The sequence below is a fragment of the Lupinus angustifolius genome, chromosome LG05, assembly GCF_001865875.1.
Source record: "Lupinus angustifolius cultivar Tanjil chromosome LG05, LupAngTanjil_v1.0, whole genome shotgun sequence".
In the NCBI taxonomy this organism is placed as follows: Eukaryota; Viridiplantae; Streptophyta; class Magnoliopsida; order Fabales; family Fabaceae; genus Lupinus; species Lupinus angustifolius.
Genome location: NC_032013.1, coordinates 1,886,699 through 1,908,593, shown reverse-complemented (window position 1 = coordinate 1,908,593; position 21,895 = coordinate 1,886,699). Strand labels below are relative to the sequence as shown.

The following is a 21,895-nucleotide window of genomic DNA, read 5'->3' as shown; positions in this document are numbered from 1 at the left end:
TTTATGGGTAAAAAAATATTTAGGGTTATTTAAAAAATTTACAACTAACTTATGGTAAGGGTCTAATGGGAGATAAGCCATGAGTGTTATATAATTCAGTTTCCACCTTTCACTATGGACAATGCACCCTCAATATAATTTTTCCATCACCTACTAGTGATGTGAAAAAATAATAAAGATTATTTTCCATTTCCTCGCCTCATTATTTTTTATCAAAACAACTTTTTTTTATCTAATCAATATTACTCTAATCTACATCTACAAAACATATATATATTCTTCCATTTTACATTATTAGAAATGTAATCATGTGTGAAACAATTATTGTTCTAAGGAGATATCTTTGGTAGTACAAAAAAATCAAACATTTATTTCAATAAGTGAGATCGACTACATAATGATCAAACCTTCATTCACCATTCATTTACATTACTTTTATTTAAAAGTCATTAATGATAAAAAATGAATAGTGTATGATATAATATCGTATAAAAATTTCTCTATGCAAATTCATCAATAATGGAAATACAAAGAGGCATGTCCAAAAACATACACAAAATAACTAGTATGTATATATTGAATTGAAAAGTACACAGTGATGTCTTCTCATTAATCATAGTCATGACATTACTATAACAAATGTATACATGTAAAATATGCACCAACATAACAAAAAAAGAAAACACTAATTGGTGTACATTTGCAATTTAATTTATCAAAACTATTTCCTAGCATCTGAAAACTATCAACAAAGAAAATCACAGATGCCATTGCCATTGTAGAAGGAACGCGGCGACGACGACACAGAAATTCTCCGTTAAAGGCTATGTTTAACTTAAGATCTTCAATTCCGAAAGGATTTGATAAATCACAAAGGGAAAGTGATCTCATCATGCATGTGACTATAACAGAACACTGTTGATCTCAACTACAGGCCGAAATTGCACATCTGCACAAATTCCATATCATTGTCTACATATTTGGTCCAGAGATTTTTGTATTGATTCAAAGCAATATCGAGCCAAGGTTTCATGTTTCCGCTGTAATGAATGACAGCCGCATTGTTAATCTCATCCATGCTAATACTTGGATTGTATCCTAGTCCAAGCACATGCCAGGATTTGTCCAATGACATGGTTGTGGAGTAGAAGGTGATCAAACCGGGTGCGACAGTCCCTTTTTTCCACAAAGATTGGTCTTCATTCTGATAACAAAAACGATACGAAAAAAATGAATTTAGTCGTTTCCACAATAGAGAACTTAATAGTTAGCAACTAGAGAAGTAAAGAGTTATAACTTCGAGCAGAAGAAACTTACCATGTTCTGCCAGTAATGGTACTGATCTGTGGATTTTTCATACCTCCAAGCATCAAGGTTAAATATATTCATACCGAAGGCCCAAGCACAAGCTTTTGGATTGAAGCTCTCCTTGATTAAAGGATGAGAGAAATTCAAGTACTGAGCATATCGGTGGAAAGAGCCGAAGCAGGTCTCAACCGCACCGTTCACCTTCCCATCCAAATCAATCTTCCACAAACCTGTCAAGTCTTTTTGAACCACAACATCGTCATCCAAAAATAGAATCTTATTCAATTTAGGGTACATCTCTGGCAAATAAAAGCGAAGGTGATCCAGCATGGACAGGTGTGTAGGGTTTCTAAATTTCATGCTATGTGCATCATTTGTGGTATTTTCAGCTTGATTGCCTAAGTAAAGCTTATGCATTTTAGCCGATTCAAGTTGCCTCAACACCGGCACATATGATGAATTTAAGAATGTGAATTCTTCTACTGCCTTAACCTCTAAAAATGCACCCCCTTCAACTGGCCTCATCTTAAACCAAACCTTCATTGCTGCAACATTCATCCTATTCGTAACTACGTGAAAAACATGCTTCCATGGCTCCGCCGCATTCTTCACAACAGATCTCACCACAACAGACACAGCTATCACGTTATCCGAAAATATTGCATAGTGGTACAAACTAGGATCTTCAAACTCAGGCTTAGGTTCATCATCCCTATATTTATCCGGATATGAAATTTTCTCACCCATTAGCCTCATTCCCAAACAATGCAAGCTCTTGGGAACCGATTTAGCAGAAATCAAGCTCGCCAATGCCCCGTTCTTCTTCGCCTTCAAAAGCGACTCATTAACTGCAAATATTGTATCCTTCAACTTCTGAATCTTCAACTGGTTATCGTAATTCTCTTTCGCCTCAACAATCATCATCCTAGCGTTTTTCACTCTATCCTTAACCTCCTTCTCAAACTGCCTCAGCAAATCCTCATCAATCGGACCATCCGAATCAAACAATGACGATTGATAGTTTGGCTTCACAGAAATATCCGAAAAATTGCGCGCCAATTCATCAAACATCTTCAATTGCCTAGAACTGTCAAGCTTGAGCTTCCTAGCATAAGCAGCATAGACATTGACTAGTGTAATGTGATCCTTAGCTTGCTGGTTTATCAAATCCACTCTGGTTCTAAGAGGGTCAGATTTCAATGCCAAAAAGGTTCTATGCACATATGCATTACCAGTTATGGGAAGAGCCTGTAACCAAACAAAAATCTAAATCACTAAATAATTTCAAAAGTAAATACTCATTCTAGTCTGTCATGTTTTTTCGATCTTACCAATTTAGTCCCTCAAATATAGAAAACCCAAAATGGTCCGAGAAATTTTAAATATGGATCAAATTAGTCCTTTTTAGCATGTTTTACAACACTGATAGGGAGTAATTTGACCCTCATTTGAAATTTTTGGGAAAGGTAGAAAAAACACTAGAGACTAAAATGAGTCTATTTTCAAATTAACAAGTGGGTTATGCTTTAAAATGAATCTAGAATAATGGGTCATTCCAAATTAACAAACTTGATAATGGGTTTCAATCAAAATCAAATCTTTTCCAACAATAACATAAAACAAACCAATGAAAATGCATAGAAACAGAGGAATTGCTTACATCATGTTGTTGTGTAGAGGGATTTGTTGTGAAGAGAACTGAGAGGGTAGCAATGAAAAGGAGAGAGAACATAGCAGAGATGAAGATCCGAAAGGAGAAGAAGCTACGAAAGCCAGATCCACCACCTCTACCTCCTCTCATAGCAACCGCCATAGGAACAAAACTGAGAAGGGTTTTTGTTCTTTTTCTTCCTTGGATCTTGAGATTTGATATTATGATTCTGTAATAATAATAAAAAGGGAAAGTTTGTGAGAGAAGGTGAAGTGAAAGAGCAGTGTTGGATCCAAGAATGGAGTGTAATGTGAATGAGAGTTATTTCATTGTGATGTTGAAGTTTGAGATACTATTTTTCTGTTCATAAATCAAAGTTTTGATTAAGATAAGACTTGCATACTAAAAGTAAATGTTTTGTCATGCATTAAATTATTTCTAAATAAAAATATATATTTTCAATTTTTCAACTCCCTTCCCCAATGTTGGATATATATAAATAAATAAGAGACTAGTAGAAGTCTTGTAGATAGAAGTTAGTCCGATTTTGAGGGAAGAGAATGACTAAAAAAAGTTATTGAAAAATGATAAAAAAATACTTAGTAATTAATGTTTTGTCATGAACATAATTTACAATAGAATATTATAACACTTTTCTATTAATGTAATTATTTGTTCACATTTTTTTGTTGATGAAATTGATTGGGTTAATATTAGTTTGGACTGATAAATACATTATGTATTGTTATTGAATGATATGTCCAACGGTACTCATCATCCCTATATTTATCCGGATATGAAATTTTCTCACCCATTAGCCTCATTCCCAAACAATGCAAGCTCTTGGGAACCGATTTAGCAGAAATCAAGCTCGCCAATGCCCCGTTCTTCTTCGCCTTCAAAAGCGACTCATTAACTGCAAATATTGTATCCTTCAACTTCTGAATCTTCAACTGGTTATCGTAATTCTCTTTCGCCTCAACAATCATCATCCTAGCGTTTTTCACTCTATCCTTAACCTCCTTCTCAAACTGCCTCAGCAAATCCTCATCAATCGGACCATCCGAATCAAACAATGACGATTGATAGTTTGGCTTCACAGAAATATCCGAAAAATTGCGCGCCAATTCATCAAACATCTTCAATTGCCTAGAACTGTCAAGCTTGAGCTTCCTAGCATAAGCAGCATAGACATTGACTAGTGTAATGTGATCCTTAGCTTGCTGGTTTATCAAATCCACTCTGGTTCTAAGAGGGTCAGATTTCAATGCCAAAAAGGTTCTATGCACATATGCATTACCAGTTATGGGAAGAGCCTGTAACCAAACAAAAATCTAAATCACTAAATAATTTCAAAAGTAAATACTCATTCTAGTCTGTCATGTTTTTTCGATCTTACCAATTTAGTCCCTCAAATATAGAAAACCCAAAATGGTCCGAGAAATTTTAAATATGGATCAAATTAGTCCTTTTTAGCATGTTTTACAACACTGATAGGGAGTAATTTGACCCTCATTTGAAATTTTTGGGAAAGGTAGAAAAAACACTAGAGACTAAAATGAGTCTATTTTCAAATTAACAAGTGGGTTATGCTTTAAAATGAATCTAGAATAATGGGTCATTCCAAATTAACAAACTTGATAATGGGTTTCAATCAAAATCAAATCTTTTCCAACAATAACATAAAACAAACCAATGAAAATGCATAGAAACAGAGGAATTGCTTACATCATGTTGTTGTGTAGAGGGATTTGTTGTGAAGAGAACTGAGAGGGTAGCAATGAAAAGGAGAGAGAACATAGCAGAGATGAAGATCCGAAAGGAGAAGAAGCTACGAAAGCCAGATCCACCACCTCTACCTCCTCTCATAGCAACCGCCATAGGAACAAAACTGAGAAGGGTTTTTGTTCTTTTTCTTCCTTGGATCTTGAGATTTGATATTATGATTCTGTAATAATAATAAAAAGGGAAAGTTTGTGAGAGAAGGTGAAGTGAAAGAGCAGTGTTGGATCCAAGAATGGAGTGTAATGTGAATGAGAGTTATTTCATTGTGATGTTGAAGTTTGAGATACTATTTTTCTGTTCATAAATCAAAGTTTTGATTAAGATAAGACTTGCATACTAAAAGTAAATGTTTTGTCATGCATTAAATTATTTCTAAATAAAAATATATATTTTCAATTTTTCAACTCCCTTCCCCAATGTTGGATATATATAAATAAATAAGAGACTAGTAGAAGTCTTGTAGATAGAAGTTAGTCCGATTTTGAGGGAAGAGAATGACTAAAAAAAGTTATTGAAAAATGATAAAAAAATACTTAGTAATTAATGTTTTGTCATGAACATAATTTACAATAGAATATTATAACACTTTTCTATTAATGTAATTATTTGTTCACATTTTTTTGTTGATGAAATTGATTGGGTTAATATTAGTTTGGACTGATAAATACATTATGTATTGTTATTGAATGATATGTCCAACGGTACGGGACCCAATTCCATGTTGGTATAATTGCTTCTATTAATTTACACTAAATGGTAAATGTGTATGTTCCCTTCAATTTCATACATTTCTTTTGACTGTGTTATTATATTTACTATAAATAACTTTTTATTCAATTCTTCTTATTCTTTATGTGTCAAGCACAATTCTCTTATTATTGTGGAAGATGAGGTCACTTATGATGGTTTTCTCTATATTGTTTTCTGAGCAATAATCATGATACTGCATTTGCATTTGTCTCTTCTGAGTATCCAACAAGTTGGTGCTAACAATGCTCATCAGGTTTATGAATAACTCTTGATCCTCTTTACATGTTTATAGCTCAAAACATAAAATATGATAGATAAACCTTTTATTGAACAATAATGTCATTTCAATTATTATTCTCAATAATTTTACTTTTTATAACATACAATATATATATATATGGTAAAGATCTAAATATGGGGCCCTATATTAACTATGAATCATAAATAAATAACATTAAGGGCTCAAGTAAAATGGTAGTGTAGATCATGTTATTGCCATTTATCTCATAACCTTATGCACCTTAAAGGGATTAGAAGACAAATGTTTTTTTACTTCTACAAAGACAAGATAAAGAAACTAACTTAAAGAGATGAAAATTTGGTCATATTTTCAAAACTAACCAAGAAAATCCATAGAATTTGACATGTTTTGGTTTGAGGAATCATATCTTAGATATGTTGAGTTACAAGGAACATCTTCCAAGGGTCCAAAAGAATGGCATGGACTATGCATCTGCATGTCCCTTATGATTTGGTGAAGTTCTGAAGTTTGTTCTTTCAGCTTAGCATTTTCTTGAACTGCATGATCATAGCACTCTAACACATGGTTCACCTTTTCTAATAGCTTGTGATTCATATTCCTGAGCCACATGACTTGTGACCAAAGCTCATCAATGTGTTTTTTCTTCCTCATCCTTGATCTTCTTGCAGATTCTCTATTTGATATCATTCTTCTATGTTTCCTAAGGTTTTGTTCATCTGCTTCATCAGAAGTGGAGTTGCTGCTTATACCTGATGATTGTGGACTAAAGTGATCAGGAATGTGGAAAGTGTTGTTGTTGTTGTTGTTGAAGCCATAGAATTGGTTAGGGAATGTTTGAAGTTGAAATGATGGAATGTTGTTGTTATGAATTGTGGTGTATGGAGAATGGAGTGTGTAATTAAGTCCTGCAATTTCTGGGGCTTGCATGGTTTAGATATGTGCTAGAGTTCAAGGGAATTGGAGGAATATTGATGGAGAGAGTGGGTATTATATAGGTAGGAAAAATGGTAGCATGACCTCACTTTAGTGTTAATAGTAGTCATAAAGTTGGAGTTAAGATGTTATTAGATACATGGAAAGCAAACAACAACCAAGCTTTTATTTTATTAGGTGAGGTCGACTACATGAATTGAACGATGTCATAATCTTATATCATATATCATGTTATTACAAATATTTGCCTATGTGTGCTTGATGTTATCCATAGACAATCTTAAGCACACATAAAAGGTGAAGGTTCTGTTAGGCAGTCGATTGTCAACATAAAACTTTGTCGATATAGAATGTCATGCATATGATGTCTACTTTTTGGTCAAGAATGACCCTTAATTATCAGTGAAAGATTAATATTTTACGTGACAGAAAAGGTAGTCGAAGCGGGTCATCCTCTCACCCTTTCCCTATAAAATTTGTTACATGCATACATAGATCCAACATCTAACATCTTGCTTAAATAACAAAACCATTTACCAATTATACTAGGTCTTACAGACTTATGTATGCATGTAAATAAGTACATAACATACATACATGAGACATGCTATGTGTGAAAAACATGATGCACAAAAGTGGCCCAAAGGGGTTCAATTGAATGCAACTTGGGTTTGTTGATAATCATTTTGGAAATAAATATGCTTACATCAGAGCCATAAAGGCATTTCATATCATATGACAAGAATTGAATCCATCAAATATTCAGCCAAGGTTTTAAATAGTGGTTACTATTAGGTTTTCAATGTTTAATCAGATAATTGTGGGCAGACATGTGTGTAATGTCGATATAGCTACAATTATGATTGGGATACGGCTTCGACAATAACCAAAACCTTAACATATTGACATCTATAATAGTTGTAGACCTCGATTTAAAACATTAAATTTAACTATATCTACTAACTATATTAGACCTTTTTAGAACTCTATGAATCTTTTCACCTTTATTATCTTTATTTCCAATGTTTTCTAAATTGTGAGTGAGTTGCATTTATTACGATTGTGGGAAATACAATTGATTTTATGATTGTAATGTCGCTATGGATACTCCCAAAACCGCAACATTTTGGTTACAATTATATATTAAAAACATATTATTTCATAGATGTCCATTCTACCTGCCACGTCCAAAAATATATATTATTGTGTGGGTTAAATAGAAGCTAGCCATTTTTTTGATACTATGAAAAGTATCATGTCACTTTTTAGTAAGGAATTAATCTCTTTTGGTGTGTGTGACTGTATATCTTAACAAATATAACTCTTAAGAATTGAATATTTGATCTTTTGATCATTCTTGGAATCTAACAAGATCTTACACTACTAAATCAACATCTTGTTGGTAATGAAATCTATCTTTCATAAGCAAAATCACTTTTTTCTTTTCTTTAGTAGGGTTAGCTACTTGGGTACTGTAATGAAGACTACATTGGCACTAATCACCAGGAAAAATAGAACATTAAGGTAATTACTCCATAAACCATATTCTTATGGTTGCATACTACCAAAATCACAATATTAATGTTACAATTGTTGTGTTGTATTTTTTTAATCGGTTTATGTACATTAAAATAAGGATATCAATTGATGTTCATTTGCTCTTTTAATATTCTTTGATATATTTGTTTGAAATATGTGTATATAACAAAAATAAAAGATAATTAGAAATAGATATAAATGTATTTGGCTTTGATTAAGGCTTTTAAAATTTGATGTTAAAATAGTATAGTCAATATTTTTTTTTGCCACCTTAAACTTTATTATGTAGTTATTATAAACTATTTATTCTTCCTAATTACTATTTAAACAATAACTATTGATGAAATTGATCTCTATATAAAAAAAATATAATGTTAAATTAATGACAATAAAGTATTAACACTTATGCTTTTTTGATTTCGACCGCTAGACAATTATTAATTAATTTTATCTTTGTATATATATATATATATATATCAATATTACTATATTAACCAATTTTAATTCTAAATTTACTTACTATATTCTTCTCAATCAATTTTATATTTTGATAGTAGTTTCCTTTAAATATCAACATTGGTTAGCATGCATTGTTGCATTGTTATTGTTGTGAGTTCGATTGCAGTGATTTTCTTGTTGGTATATTAATATTGTAACAATATATTTATATAGAGATCAATTTTACTAGATGATAAAGTTTAAGGGGTAACTAGGAAGAAAAATAGTTGATGGTAACTATTTATAAAAAAATATAAAGTCTAGTTGATGGTGTATAACTAAGGGTATCCCTCACTCTATGAGTATAAGAAATCAATCTCTTTCAAGATGTGTGGATACCATTTCCAACAAATATTGTTATCAAAAATTAAATATTAGTATGATACATAATAGATCGACTGATACCTTATATCACTAGATAAACGACTCACGGTTGTTGGATATGCTTTTTGGTTTGTGGGGTCATTTATTTCTTATTTATTTCCCTTTCAAAAGTTTGGGGAAGAAGGAGTAAGCATGGGTTGGAGATGTCACTTATGTGCACCCCATTATCACAACAAAGCTTGAGATTTCATCAAATATACACAAACATTTTATCAATCAATTCATTTCTTTTGTTTCCATCACCCAAAATTACAAGCATTACACATTGAGCTACAAATCAAACAAAACCTAGTTTACAAAATCATACGAAGAAGATTAAGACATAAAAGTTTTTTTATCAGCAATTGAAATTTATAGTAGAGGCAAAATATACTATGCTATGTTAAATCTAAAATTTAATCTTTTATTAGTGAGCATATTTTTATGATAAGATATTATGAGGTTCATAAGACTGATCACACTTAGTGAATAAAAGTTGATTGTCATATCTTAAACCTAAAACTTAATTTGATTGCAAAATTCTAAACAAATAATTCTTAATCGCTTGGTCAAAACATCATTCAAAAAAATAATATTCCAAGTTAAATGGAAACTAATGATTGATTATTTTCTCTATAGCTGACAAAGATGAATTATTTTCTCTATAACCAAAGAAAAATAAAGCAAACTACTGAATACAAATAATGAAAAGTAGAAGCATAGGTAATCCTTCTTTCTTTTCTCTCCAAGCATGAAACGACACATTGACACACCAAACTTAGAATCTCAAATTGAATTATGAAATGCTATCATAAGATTCATAACACAACACATAATTAATAGTTAGAATATCATATTACAAATTCATAATTTTTAATCATCATATATTTAATACAATTATGTCGACAATTTATGTTGGAGTTATAAAACAAATGATCTAATTTCTTACAATATTATAGGACTTCTAAAACTAGTAACAATTATGAGTTTAACGAGTGAATATCCAAACGGTTGACTTATAGGGGATAATGGAAACCCTATAAATTAACACATAAGGAATGAATATGGTCTCCAAGATACAAAATCACAAATAGTTTTCATATCTCCCTATCATTCCGAAAAGGAATTCAGGATTTGTTGAGGAATGTCATCATACCAAAACTCTCTCCAAATGCATACAAAAGGAATAGATTTGAGAATATAAATTCAGGTATGACTTTGTATCATTGTTTTACATTATGTATGAGAATAATGAGATTCAAGATTTTAGGATTAATAGTTCAACAATCATTATCCTATTCTTTCTTATCATTTATAAGGTTGTTCCCTGCTTCTTCATGGGTTGTCTATGATGTACCTGCAATGAGATGATATAATTGTTCATCATTCAATGCTTTCTTGACCATAATTTTTTGTCGTGACACGGCTATGAAACAAGATGATATGCTTTTAGCTTTTCCAAAATCTTGTAATAGATTAACTTTCTTCAGCAATATTTTAATTATTTTAAAACCAAAGTTGATATTGAGGCATATGGGGTGGGCTAAATTAGTGTTAATTTTCATGTATATGAAGATTCCCATCTAGCATGTTGAACCTTTATGATGATAAAAAAGTGTGTTTGGACATGCATATATAATTCAAATTACAATTAGATAAACATGTAAACAAGTTATATTTGTGTAGGTCCTCCCTAATACTGGAATGTGAAAGAGAAATAATAAAAATAAAATAAGTCCTAAAATAATAATAAAAACTTATATTCTTAAACTTTTTTGCATTATTACTCAACTCTCTTAAGAAATCTTCGTCCCTTTTATTTAGGTAAAAAAGTTGGTCCTGTAGTCATGCATGCAAGCTTTTGACTGTCATAGTATAAATAGGACATAGAACACCTGTCCTAAATGATGTTTCAATCTTCATCCCAAATCAATCAGAATGCTACTTTTTATTTTTATTTATTTATTTACGTGTCAATATGTGATTGTCTTGAGACAGAGAATAAGACACTGTTAGAGACAGATGATCTCATATGAATAAATGGCCTTTAAGGCTAAGAAGATTAGCATAGTGTGAGGTCAAGCTCCCTTTTTCTTTCTCCTCCATATTTCTCTCTTTATCACAGCATCTTCTTGCTTTAATTTTTCTATCATCTTTCACTTTTCCATGATCTCAGCTCAGAAGATGTTAAATTTGACCATCTAATCATTAGGGGGAAAAGAAAAAAAAGTAGAATTACCATAAGCAAGCATAATTTTAAGCTTTTGGTCGGGAACAAAGATTTATTGCCTCATATCATATTCTAAATTATGTCTGCCATCAATAATATTGAAATAAAAATATAAAAAATAAATATTTAATTTTTCAATTGACATAATATTTGTTCATTAGTGCAAAACATGATTTATAACAATATATCCTTATTCTTTAATGAACATAGATATAGATTAATATCATAGTTTTAAATTGTGATTATGACTATAATAGAAGGAAATTGATGTTGACATTGTGATTATAACGTGCTTATGAAAACTCTAAAAATCATAATATTATAAAATTACACATGGTTGCGGGTCACAATTTAATTAAAAGCATAGTTAATTAGCATCACTATACTTCTTCTTATAAACGCTTGGATGATTTCACAACATCAAAAAGATATGGTCAAACTTCAATTTGCAAAGATATATGGGTATTTAAAATATTTCTCTACTTTATTAAAGTTATAAAGTTGTAATCATATAACTATATTCATAACAAAGTGAATGTCATCTATCATAGGTGTTTTGACAATGTTCATGTTTAGAAATTTATGGTATAAGTGACAAGTTGAGTTTCCATCCTCACAGTGGGAGATTAAATTACCCTAGTAGCAATAATTTATGGTAAAACAATTCAGTCACTTTAAATATTTTTTTGGTACTATCAAATGTATTTTCCTCATCTTTTGGGTAAGGATAATTTTTTTGGGTGTGTGGTTATCCCTTTTAACAAATGTCTCTCACATGAATCAAACTCTTGATTTTTTGGTCATCCTAAAAATCTAATATAGTCTCACACCATTATATCAACATCTTATAGATACCTATTTTAAATATTTGTTACAGAAAATTTTGTTGCTTATATTAATTATACATGATTCGAAATAAATTATCTCCATAATAGAAGATATTGGAGTTCAAATAAAACAAAAAAAACCATGTGGTTCATTAATTTAACAGCAAAAGGTTTTATTATTTATTATAAAACGTAAAAGCAACACCATTAATCATACTTTTCACCTGCTTTATTATATAATTTGGATTGATTTCAATACCAAAATGGAAGCAGTTGAAACAAAGAAGATTTGGGCTTTGATCAACAATTTTTATTTTACATAGTTCAACTATTAATCTTTTATTTTCACCAAAAACACCTTCAGCGTTTTTTGTTTTATTTTTATCTTCCCATAAAAATCAAAGCATAATTTTTTCTAATTCAGAGATAATCTGTCTAAAAAATAGAAATACAAAAATTTAAATCATAGGCAACATGAAAAAAAAACATAATTCAGAGATAATCTGCCTAAATGCAACATTTGTGATTTATTGATTTCTTTAATCAATAAAGAAAAACTAATGAAAAAATATTGATTTTTATACTATTTGGACTGACCTATATAATATGAGTAATTAGTCTAATATGTGTATATAAATAAGGGTAATTTGTGTAAGTAAAAAAGGTAATTCATGTTCATTAAAACTCGGAAAATGCCAATGTAATTTACTCTGTTGTCTAATGCAGCCACAATATTATAGTTGTGGTAACTGTCACAACCATATCTGGCTGCAATGCAAACGTATTGGACCACATATGGCCTACATTGGGCTGCCTCAAATAAAAAATATTGCTTTAATAATACAAAAATTCATACAGCAACAGTCCCAAGCAACAGTCCCAATTCATATTGCAATTGCATTAACCACAACCTTGACTTCAATTTCAACCACAATTTAAAACACTAAATATCAATCAGCAACATATCTATGCTAGATTGAACTGTTGTCAGAGTCTCAAACTAGATAGAAAAGTTTATCTTCAGTTATTATGCCTAAGTAACCACAACAAGTACTTCAATCATAGAAACTTCAGTAGAAAAATATCATATAATTAAATATAATACAAAAATTTCCAAATATTCTTGGCCATTGCTAAATTCTTGATCATGAAGTTGGAAGACCATACATGAAAATTGGCACTTCCAGCACTTTTAAAACTCTTCCTATTGAGTCAAACTAATTCAGAACTTTTGGTATATCTAAGTAGGTAACATTGCAAGCTGTTGTGCTTGCTCTTCCATCTGCAATCTTTCATAATAATTGACAAGAACCTTCCATCCACTAGGACACATAAAACCATCTGGTGGATTCTCTCCGCTTCTCGCGTAAGCTCGCATCTGGAAAAATAAATAACCGAAGTAACTATAATATTTCGTAAGGAACGCTTCCCTAGTAAGTCAGACTCACCTAGTGAGATTAAGACTCGATTCTTGTTGAACAGTTCCTTGGTTGTCAATTGTCAGAGGACTTGATAGACTAATCAGCGATGCATAAAGTACGACCTTGTTTCTAGGATTTGAAGGGTTTTGCTATTCGCTTTAGGTATGCATTTTACAGGCACATGAGAAGAATAGGAACCATGACCATCATATTTTTAATATTTTCCTATATACATACTTTGATAATTAATATTGTAGCATGATATTATACATTGATATTATAGTTATGAAATAATAAATCATTGATGACATAATGAATGATATTTGGAATCAGATACCTTGGTTCCAGATATAAAGAGGAAATCTTTTGATCTGGTTGGATCAAAAAATGCCATCTTATTCTCTGTAGTGTCATAAGCTGCCACCTATAATTCAAAAATGTAAAACATAGATACAGTTTTCATCAAACACAACAATATGCTTTAAATTTGCACTCTTTGCCTCATTTTTCTGTCATTATTTCACACACTCCTCTTATACCTTTATATGCCATTTTTCAAACTCAGGCAATGAAATACATTGTATGCATCACTAAGCAGTAGAGTTTATGAAACTTGGTACAAAATCCGGAGTACAGCGCTGTGAAAAATATGAAGATATACCGTCTCAAATCCTGTCTCGTATGCCGTCCCGTGCCAATGAAAACATGTCATGTGATATTTTTTTTTTTCATATTCATTGGCGCAGGACAGCGTATGAGACAAGATTTATAACAGCAGATCTCTGTTCGAAAAATATAGCATTGGAAGAATGAATCTCATAGCCATGTGTGACAGTTTTTCTACACTACTTACCCGGAATGGCAAAATGTTAAGCTTCTCAAGACCAGGAGCCATGCTGAGCACCTTTTTCCCATGATCAGGGTCATATAAATCCCTTTTCTCAGTTGGATGACCCATGCCAGCCGGATCACGGCCGACGATATAGAAGTTGGCGCCTGCATTTATCCGCGCCTTTGCGTGCCACTGTACTTCAGTTGGACCTGCATAATGCATAGGTGATGGAAATATGGCAACTATAGTAGTCTCAGGATCAAGAATTCCATCTTCTAGAACCTAAGAAAAATCAAATAACTTGATAATGAGTGCATAACACCTCAAGATTATGCATTAACAAATGAATAGATTGCGAATTTCGAATGACATTTCAATCACTTCCATCGAGGCTTAAGGTTGAGAATCACCTTGCTATGTTGCTCCATTCTCACATCCAAAGGCACATCATCAGCCTTTGTGAAACCTCCCAAAGGATGAAGCAATAAAATTGGATTCTTGTAGCCCATTTCCAATAGGCGTTTTCGAGTATCGTTCATTAACAAGGCATGACCATTATGCACAGGATTCCTTAGCTGAAATGCAAAAACTGCATCAGCTTTTCGCCTATCGAATTCTCGGCGGAGTTGTTTGGGAGAGAGCCTGTAGTTATCAAGACCATCATTATATTTGATCGGTTTTATCACTTCTAAATCTCCTCCAATGAGCCAGTTTCCAGATTGAGTAATCACCTCCTCAACATAAGGCAATCCTGGAGCAATTGTTCCCCAAGTTCTAGCTATTCTCTCTTCCTTGTTATGCTTGTAGATTTCGATACTGCAATGAAGTTAAATGGTCAAGGAAAACTTAGAAACACCATGAAAGAAATTTGTTTAGAAAGCCAATGCATTTCAAATAATCTTATTCTAAATAAAATCTCCTAAAGTCTACATGAATTACAGTTTAAGCAAAGCAGAAAACATAAAATTGAAGGGAAGAACATTGATCTTCCAACTATTAACATATGAAACATGTGAAAAGATGTAATTTAAGCTAGGACAATAGTTCATTTTTATGAATCATTCTTCAACTTATCCTTTCACAAAGCTTTTTACTTGGCCCTCCATTGAGGGTCATGTCTATATAAAATCATACTCTAGTACAATCCAAACATTCAAAGGGGAAGCTTATTGTTCAATTTCATAGGGTATAGAGCATGCAAGTTTCATAAAAGATAGCTTAATGCACGAGGCTCCCACCTAGTGAGGTCTGAGAGTGTAAATTTATGCAATCATACTCTCGCAAGCAGAGAGACTATTTCCAGGAATTGGATCCATAACCAACAAGACACAAGGCAAACAATCTCACTGTTACGCTGAGACTCGCCCTCTTCACTTTACTCCCTTAATGCTTAGAGAATTCAGTGGAGAAAATTATGCTATATATATATATAAGTGTAATAAAATTCCCTGTGTGCCAAAAACAAGTATAGATTTGTTGATAGGATGTGCTCAAAACCAGATGGAATTTCCTAAGATGTAGAATTTATAACAAACCTGCCAACATAACAGGTCAGCTAGAATCTTAATATAAGGAGACTGCAGGAGTGCAGGACCATAGTCGATACGGCGGTACTTTCGATACAGCTACGCAATATGCTACCCATAAAATACATGGTACGTTACGAAGTATACTTAGTCGGATATGCTAGTTGACACATTTTAGTTGTCACACTCTAGTTAAATGGATCCTTGACCATATTAAACTCATTTCTCCGACCAAACCACCGAATCCAGTTTCTATGGGCACGACATGCCACAAACCTTAACAAGGGATTAGTTAGATTGCTACCAAAGTTATATGGTTCCCTCATTTAGTCTCTATGTATAGTGTACCGAATTTCACATACCACGTACTGAATTTCAGATACAACATACCATATATTGGGTTCATCATAACCGAAGTCTTGTAATAATAATATAAAAACTGGTGAACAGCAAAGAATCAGATACAGAACCAGTTGCTACTTCCAAATCACCAAAGGAGAAATTCTTTATACTCTTTAAGAACTCCACCGAATGTTTTGCTAGCATTACTCTTTTCAAACTAAATGCTTCAATCCTAACCATGCCAGCACCCCCTGAGGTGTGGCTTTGAAACTTACTAAAGTCTACTTTGGAATGTTAAATTAGCATTTGGGTTTCAAACGGAAGTACTCCTAACATAACATTTGCTCCTTTCATTTCACATTTTTAATCACTAAATCATAACAAAACTCATAATAAAACATTGATTCAGTTCCTAAGATTGACTCTATGGACCATTTTAGTCATTGACATAGCAAAAATGTCAACTTGGTCCCGATTTTGCACAGTGTCGATCAATTTAATCCTGACATTAGTGGGCACTCGTCATGTCAAAAACCAAATTGATCGACAATGTGCAAAATCAAGAGACCAAATAACTCATAGTGTTAATCTCAAAAACCAAAATGACACCTCACTCAAAATTCATATGGTAAAAATTGAACAATGAACTAGAAAACACCAACCACAAAATTTGATATTTTGACCAACCTTCTAAGAATAGCAACACAATCTCCATCTAAACCAACCAACCCCACATTTGAAGAAGACCCAATTTTCCCTTTTGTCTCATCATCAATTGGCAACACAATAGGAAGTGACATATTAACCACACAACCATCCTTCAACCTCAATGAATTGAAATGCAAAGTTTGCAAATATTCATCCTCTCTCATGAACCCTCTTAAAGGACTAGCCCAACCTTCACCTATCACATGCACCCACTCAACATCAATCCTATTAAGCTTCACCTTTGGCAATGACTCAGCCTCAACCCTCTTGGAACCTCTCTCTCCTTCTCCAACCACTAGATCCACCAATACCCCTCCATCAGGCTCTATCAAAGAGCTCTTAATCATGTTTCCACCACCTCTCATTGTTCTTGACTCAACTTTACTCATTGTGATGATCAAAGGGTTGGTGTTGTAAATGGTTCCTTGTGGAATATTCTTGTTAGAAAAACAAGTGTTTATGTTGTTTTTGTTGTTGTACTTGTGATTATTGATGATGGTGTTTTTGTTTGCATGGTGGTTGTGAAGGTTGAAGTGAAGTTTAAGGGTTAGAGACATGATATGGTGGGAAATAAAATGATGGGTTTTGAGAGAAAATATAAGAAGAGTTGAACCCGGGTAAGGTGGGGGAACAAGAACAGAATAAGAAGACAAGAGTATAGTAATAACTAACTAGGGTTATTATGAAAAGAAATACTACGTAAGATTCTATGAATATGGCGAACATATTGGGATAATAAAGGCCACATAAGTGTTTGGATGAGAAAAGGGTAGCATTAGGATCTTTAGTCTCCAAATATGTTTGTATATTTCAAACCTATCATAATGAAGAAAAAATAGACAAAGTCGTGAATGTTAAATTTTTTTAACTAATATGACATATTGTGATTAGTTTAAGACAGATATTGAGACATGTTTAGAGACAATATATCCTTATCCTGATATTTCATGCACTAAAACCAATTGGTCTAGTGATATAAGATCTGCGAATACCCAAAAAAAAAATGAAGGATTATATTTCTGGAACACTTATTATGAGGGCAACTACTAATCTAAAAGGAATTAGTATAATATCTATATGGTGATATGGTTAGTACATAAAAAACTCCATGCACTAAAATTAAAGATGCAAATGGGGACCATAAATACACACTGTTCAACACTGAATGAGTGAATCATTGAAAGTGGGACATGCTCATGGTAGGAGTTTGAGCCTCACAAAAAATGAAATGAATAGAAGTAATAAAAAAACATTTATTTAACTTCATTCTTATGGTGATAATCGGATGAACTTGGATGGATATAGATTTAGATCATAATCGATGGATAAAAAGTCATCCACTAATCCATATAAATCTATAAAATCAAATTTTTAAATTATCCAATTCATACATATCCAATGAATTTCAATCCATCTATATATCCATTTTAAAAGATTGGATGAATGGATATCCAATTCAATTTTTTTAATTTGCACTAAAACATTTCTTGAACGAAAAAAATCTTTTTAAAAATTATTATTTAATAAAGTATTTTTAAAAATCAATTTAAAAAACAATTTAAAAATATGTTTTTTTTAAAACATCTTTTAAAAAATCTCAATATTTAAATTTACATATGAAAGCTTTGAAAGACAAGAATGCATGTGAGGTTAGAGATATTGTATTGTGCAATCATACATTTTCTCTTATGCTCAATCATGACACAAAATGTTATATCAATCCTTATTGAATCTTTTTGAAATGCTTTGATAAAAATGATAATAATGTTGAAGGAAAGAGAGTAGTTTATATCATTAGTATCAAAATCAGTTTGTGTCGGTCGGTTCAACCAATAATCAGGTGAATTAGTCTTAATAATGTTACAATACAACATTTATACTGGTCATGCAACTATACTGGTAAAAACTGATCATATCGGCTGATTTTTAATTGAATCGTACCAGTCATACTGATTAGTTTCATTTAAAATTATTTTTTAATAAAAATGATTTATTTTACCAAAGTATTTGTATGAATGATCAAACACATAACTACTACATTTTTTATACATGTAAAACATTGTCTACTATATACATTTTTAACAAGTGTTATAAATAAAAATAGTTATTATCTTCTTTATTGATTTTTCAACATTAATATTAGTATAAAATATTTGAACATATAACTTCAATTGTATGGGGTTTAATACTGAACCATCAGTTGAACTATCATACCACTGTACTAGTATTCTGACTGGTACAATATTAATAACATTGATTTATATTTTGCACGTTCAGTTTGCATAGCAAAGTTAGGTCTGAATGTTGCTTTACGGGAAAAAATATTTTTGTTTTTATTTTTTTAGATGGATTGGGTATCCATCCAAAAGAATATACTCATGGAAATTCATTGGATATAATGGATGTATTTGAATCCATCTATTATCAACAATATCCATTAAATTATATTCATTTAAATCCATTGGTTCTGACAGGTGAATTTGGATGGATTTATTTTGGATAGATTGTGAATTGTAGATAATTTTGTCACCTCTACTCATTCCCCTATAATGAGCCATAAATAGTTAAGTGTTTTTTTAGAAATGATGTTATTCACATAACAAGTTTAATGTCCTTTTCATAATAAACTTGAGAAATTTTGATTCCTTATCCTTCAAAACTATAACAATTATTATAATTTATATCTATGCTATTAATATATATATATATATATATATATTTTATATTATTCTACATATTATATATAATTATAAAGAGAACTCGTAGACTAATAAGACATTGGTCAAGTGGTGTAAGGTCACATTAGATTTTCAGAATGATCAAAAAGTTAAAAGTTCGATTATTGATAATGATACTTATTGGGTAGTCATTGATATTTATATAATTTTTATTTATATAAATATTAACTATAATATTAAATTTATTAAATTAAAAAATTATTTTGTATCAATCAAAACACTACTATTAATAAAAGAACATTGAAAGTCAAGACATCATTAGTATTAGTGAATGAAGGGGTTAATAGTTAGAGCATTGTTATCAATAGGTGAAATGAACTTAATACTGATACAATACACCATTTATATCGATCATGTAATTATATCAGTCGTACCAGCTAGTTTTATTTAAAATTGTTTTTTTTAATAAAAAAGATTTATTTGTACCAAAATGTTGGTATGAAGCTCAAATATACAATTACAATATTTTTTATACATCATAACATGATCTACCATATACATTTTTTAACAAGTGGTATAAACAAACATATTTATTGTATTTTTATTGATTTTTCAATATTTATTTATTTATTTGTATAAAATATATGTATATCTAATTTCACTGGTATACGGTTTAATTAGTAAACCATCAATTGAACCATCATACCACTATATAATACCCTGACTGGTTTGATGACCTACACAGTATTAGTAACATTGAGTTAGAGTGCATAAATTAGTTTTTTTTTCTCATTTTACCCTTGTGAATAATTTATATTTTCAATGTATATCAAATTTATATTATCTTATTAAAATGAAGTATATTATTATTATTTTGAAAATTTTAGTAAATATAAATTTTATTTACTAAATTATTATTCTAATATTAAAATTGTTAAATTAAAAAAATAGGGTTGAAGCACAACAATATATATCAAAATGCTAGTATTGATAAAGAAGATTTTTGTTTTGCAATGTATATTATTGTACTATTTTACGTTTACTAATAATTTATTTTCAATCTTATTTATCCCCTCTAAAATTAAATCTATCATTATCAGTGATAATAAACTTGTATATTCTACTTTTTAAATAAAAAACTATTGTATATCTATACAACTTTTATTTTTGTCAATATTAATTATAATAATAAATTTATGAAATATAGAAATGTGAGTTGATAGACATTATATGTTAAAGCTCTAGTAATAAAGATAATTGACAGTTAGACATAATAAGTTTTTGTTTCCTAATTTATACCCTTATTAATAAATCATATTCCTAACTTATATTTTATTTTTCTAAAATTAAAGTTATTTTTAGCACTCATAATAACCTTGTTATAGCAAAACCAGTTCTCTAATGAACATTAAAAATATCTTGTGAGTTTTGATAATCAACAACAACAAAAATATGTATAGCATGCATAAGATATGATATAACTTAAAACCATGAGTAAATGAATATTGTGTTTATGCTCACACATCACATAATATATATGAATAACACCTTGACACAAAATGGGCATGAGCTCAGTGTATATATTAGACAAGCCAAAAAGATAAATGTTTCCATCTCAAACTTATGAGTCTAAGGGGGACAAAGGCATCCACAAAGATAATGCATCCAAAGTTAAGTGCATGTAGTAGTTTAGACTTATGCATCCAGTATAAAGTTGTTCATAAGCTTAGATTTGTGTGTCCAACACAAAATCGTTCAAAACATTACATGAATGAAACACTTCTCATACTTTAAATGTTAAATATGTTTTCGCTTGCATCCAATATTAAAAAAAATTCAAAATCTTTCTTGCAACGACACATATTGGTTTTGTTTTAAATATACATTGCATTGAACTAATTATAATTGGTAGAGCGCTCATAACTTTGTAGTAGCAAATATTTTTTTTTTTAGTAAAAGGCGAAAGAATAGTTCACTTTGTGCTTACCGCACATCTCCGTTAGTAACAAAGATGATGTAGGGCAAAAAAACTTCATCTACGGCTAGTTTTGCTGGTGGTGAAACTTAGTTAGGTTCTTCAACATTGGGACTTACAAAGTTGGAGGCAAGTTAACTTGTGTTAAATGACTGTTTTTGTGGATTCAAAATAATTATGGTGGTGATATAGGGTTAGAGTTCTAGAAGATAAATTAACTTAGGTTCTCAAGCATTGAAACTCACAAAGTTGGAGTCAATTATTGGA

At 31.0% G+C, this 21,895-nt stretch overlaps 3 protein-coding genes across 4 annotated transcripts; all 3 read right to left on the bottom strand.

The window, feature by feature from the left end:
• LOC109347398 (probable galacturonosyltransferase 9) lies at nt 551–5,043 on the bottom strand. 2 transcript variants are annotated; one of them, XM_019587230.1, is made up of 4 exons: nt 4,688–5,043; nt 3,779–4,275; nt 1,318–2,059; nt 551–1,204 (listed from the first exon to the last, which is right to left on the bottom strand). In XM_019587230.1, the coding sequence occupies exons 1-4, from the start codon at nt 4,838–4,840 to the stop codon at nt 929–931; spliced, it is 1,668 nt and encodes a 555-aa protein (XP_019442775.1). In that variant the 5' UTR covers nt 4,841–5,043; the 3' UTR covers nt 551–928. The 2 variants fall into 2 exon arrangements, with proteins under 2 accessions (XP_019442775.1, XP_019442774.1); XM_019587229.1 differs by lacking the exons at nt 3,779–4,275; nt 4,688–5,043 and adding an exon at nt 2,969–3,323 and having other exon boundaries at nt 1,318–2,556.
• On the bottom strand, nt 5,982–6,697 carry LOC109347135 (basic leucine zipper 43-like). Its single transcript, XM_019586858.1, has one exon. It carries the CDS (start codon nt 6,681–6,683, stop codon nt 6,111–6,113), a length of 573 nt encoding a protein of 190 aa, XP_019442403.1. The 5' UTR covers nt 6,684–6,697; the 3' UTR covers nt 5,982–6,110.
• Nucleotides 13,135–17,706, bottom strand: LOC109347397 (ATP sulfurylase 2-like). Its single transcript, XM_019587228.1, has 5 exons — nt 16,955–17,706; nt 14,810–15,215; nt 14,421–14,681; nt 13,905–13,991; nt 13,135–13,524 (listed from the first exon to the last, which is right to left on the bottom strand). Exons 1-5 carry the CDS (start codon nt 17,530–17,532, stop codon nt 13,387–13,389), a joined length of 1,470 nt encoding a protein of 489 aa, XP_019442773.1. The 5' UTR covers nt 17,533–17,706; the 3' UTR covers nt 13,135–13,386.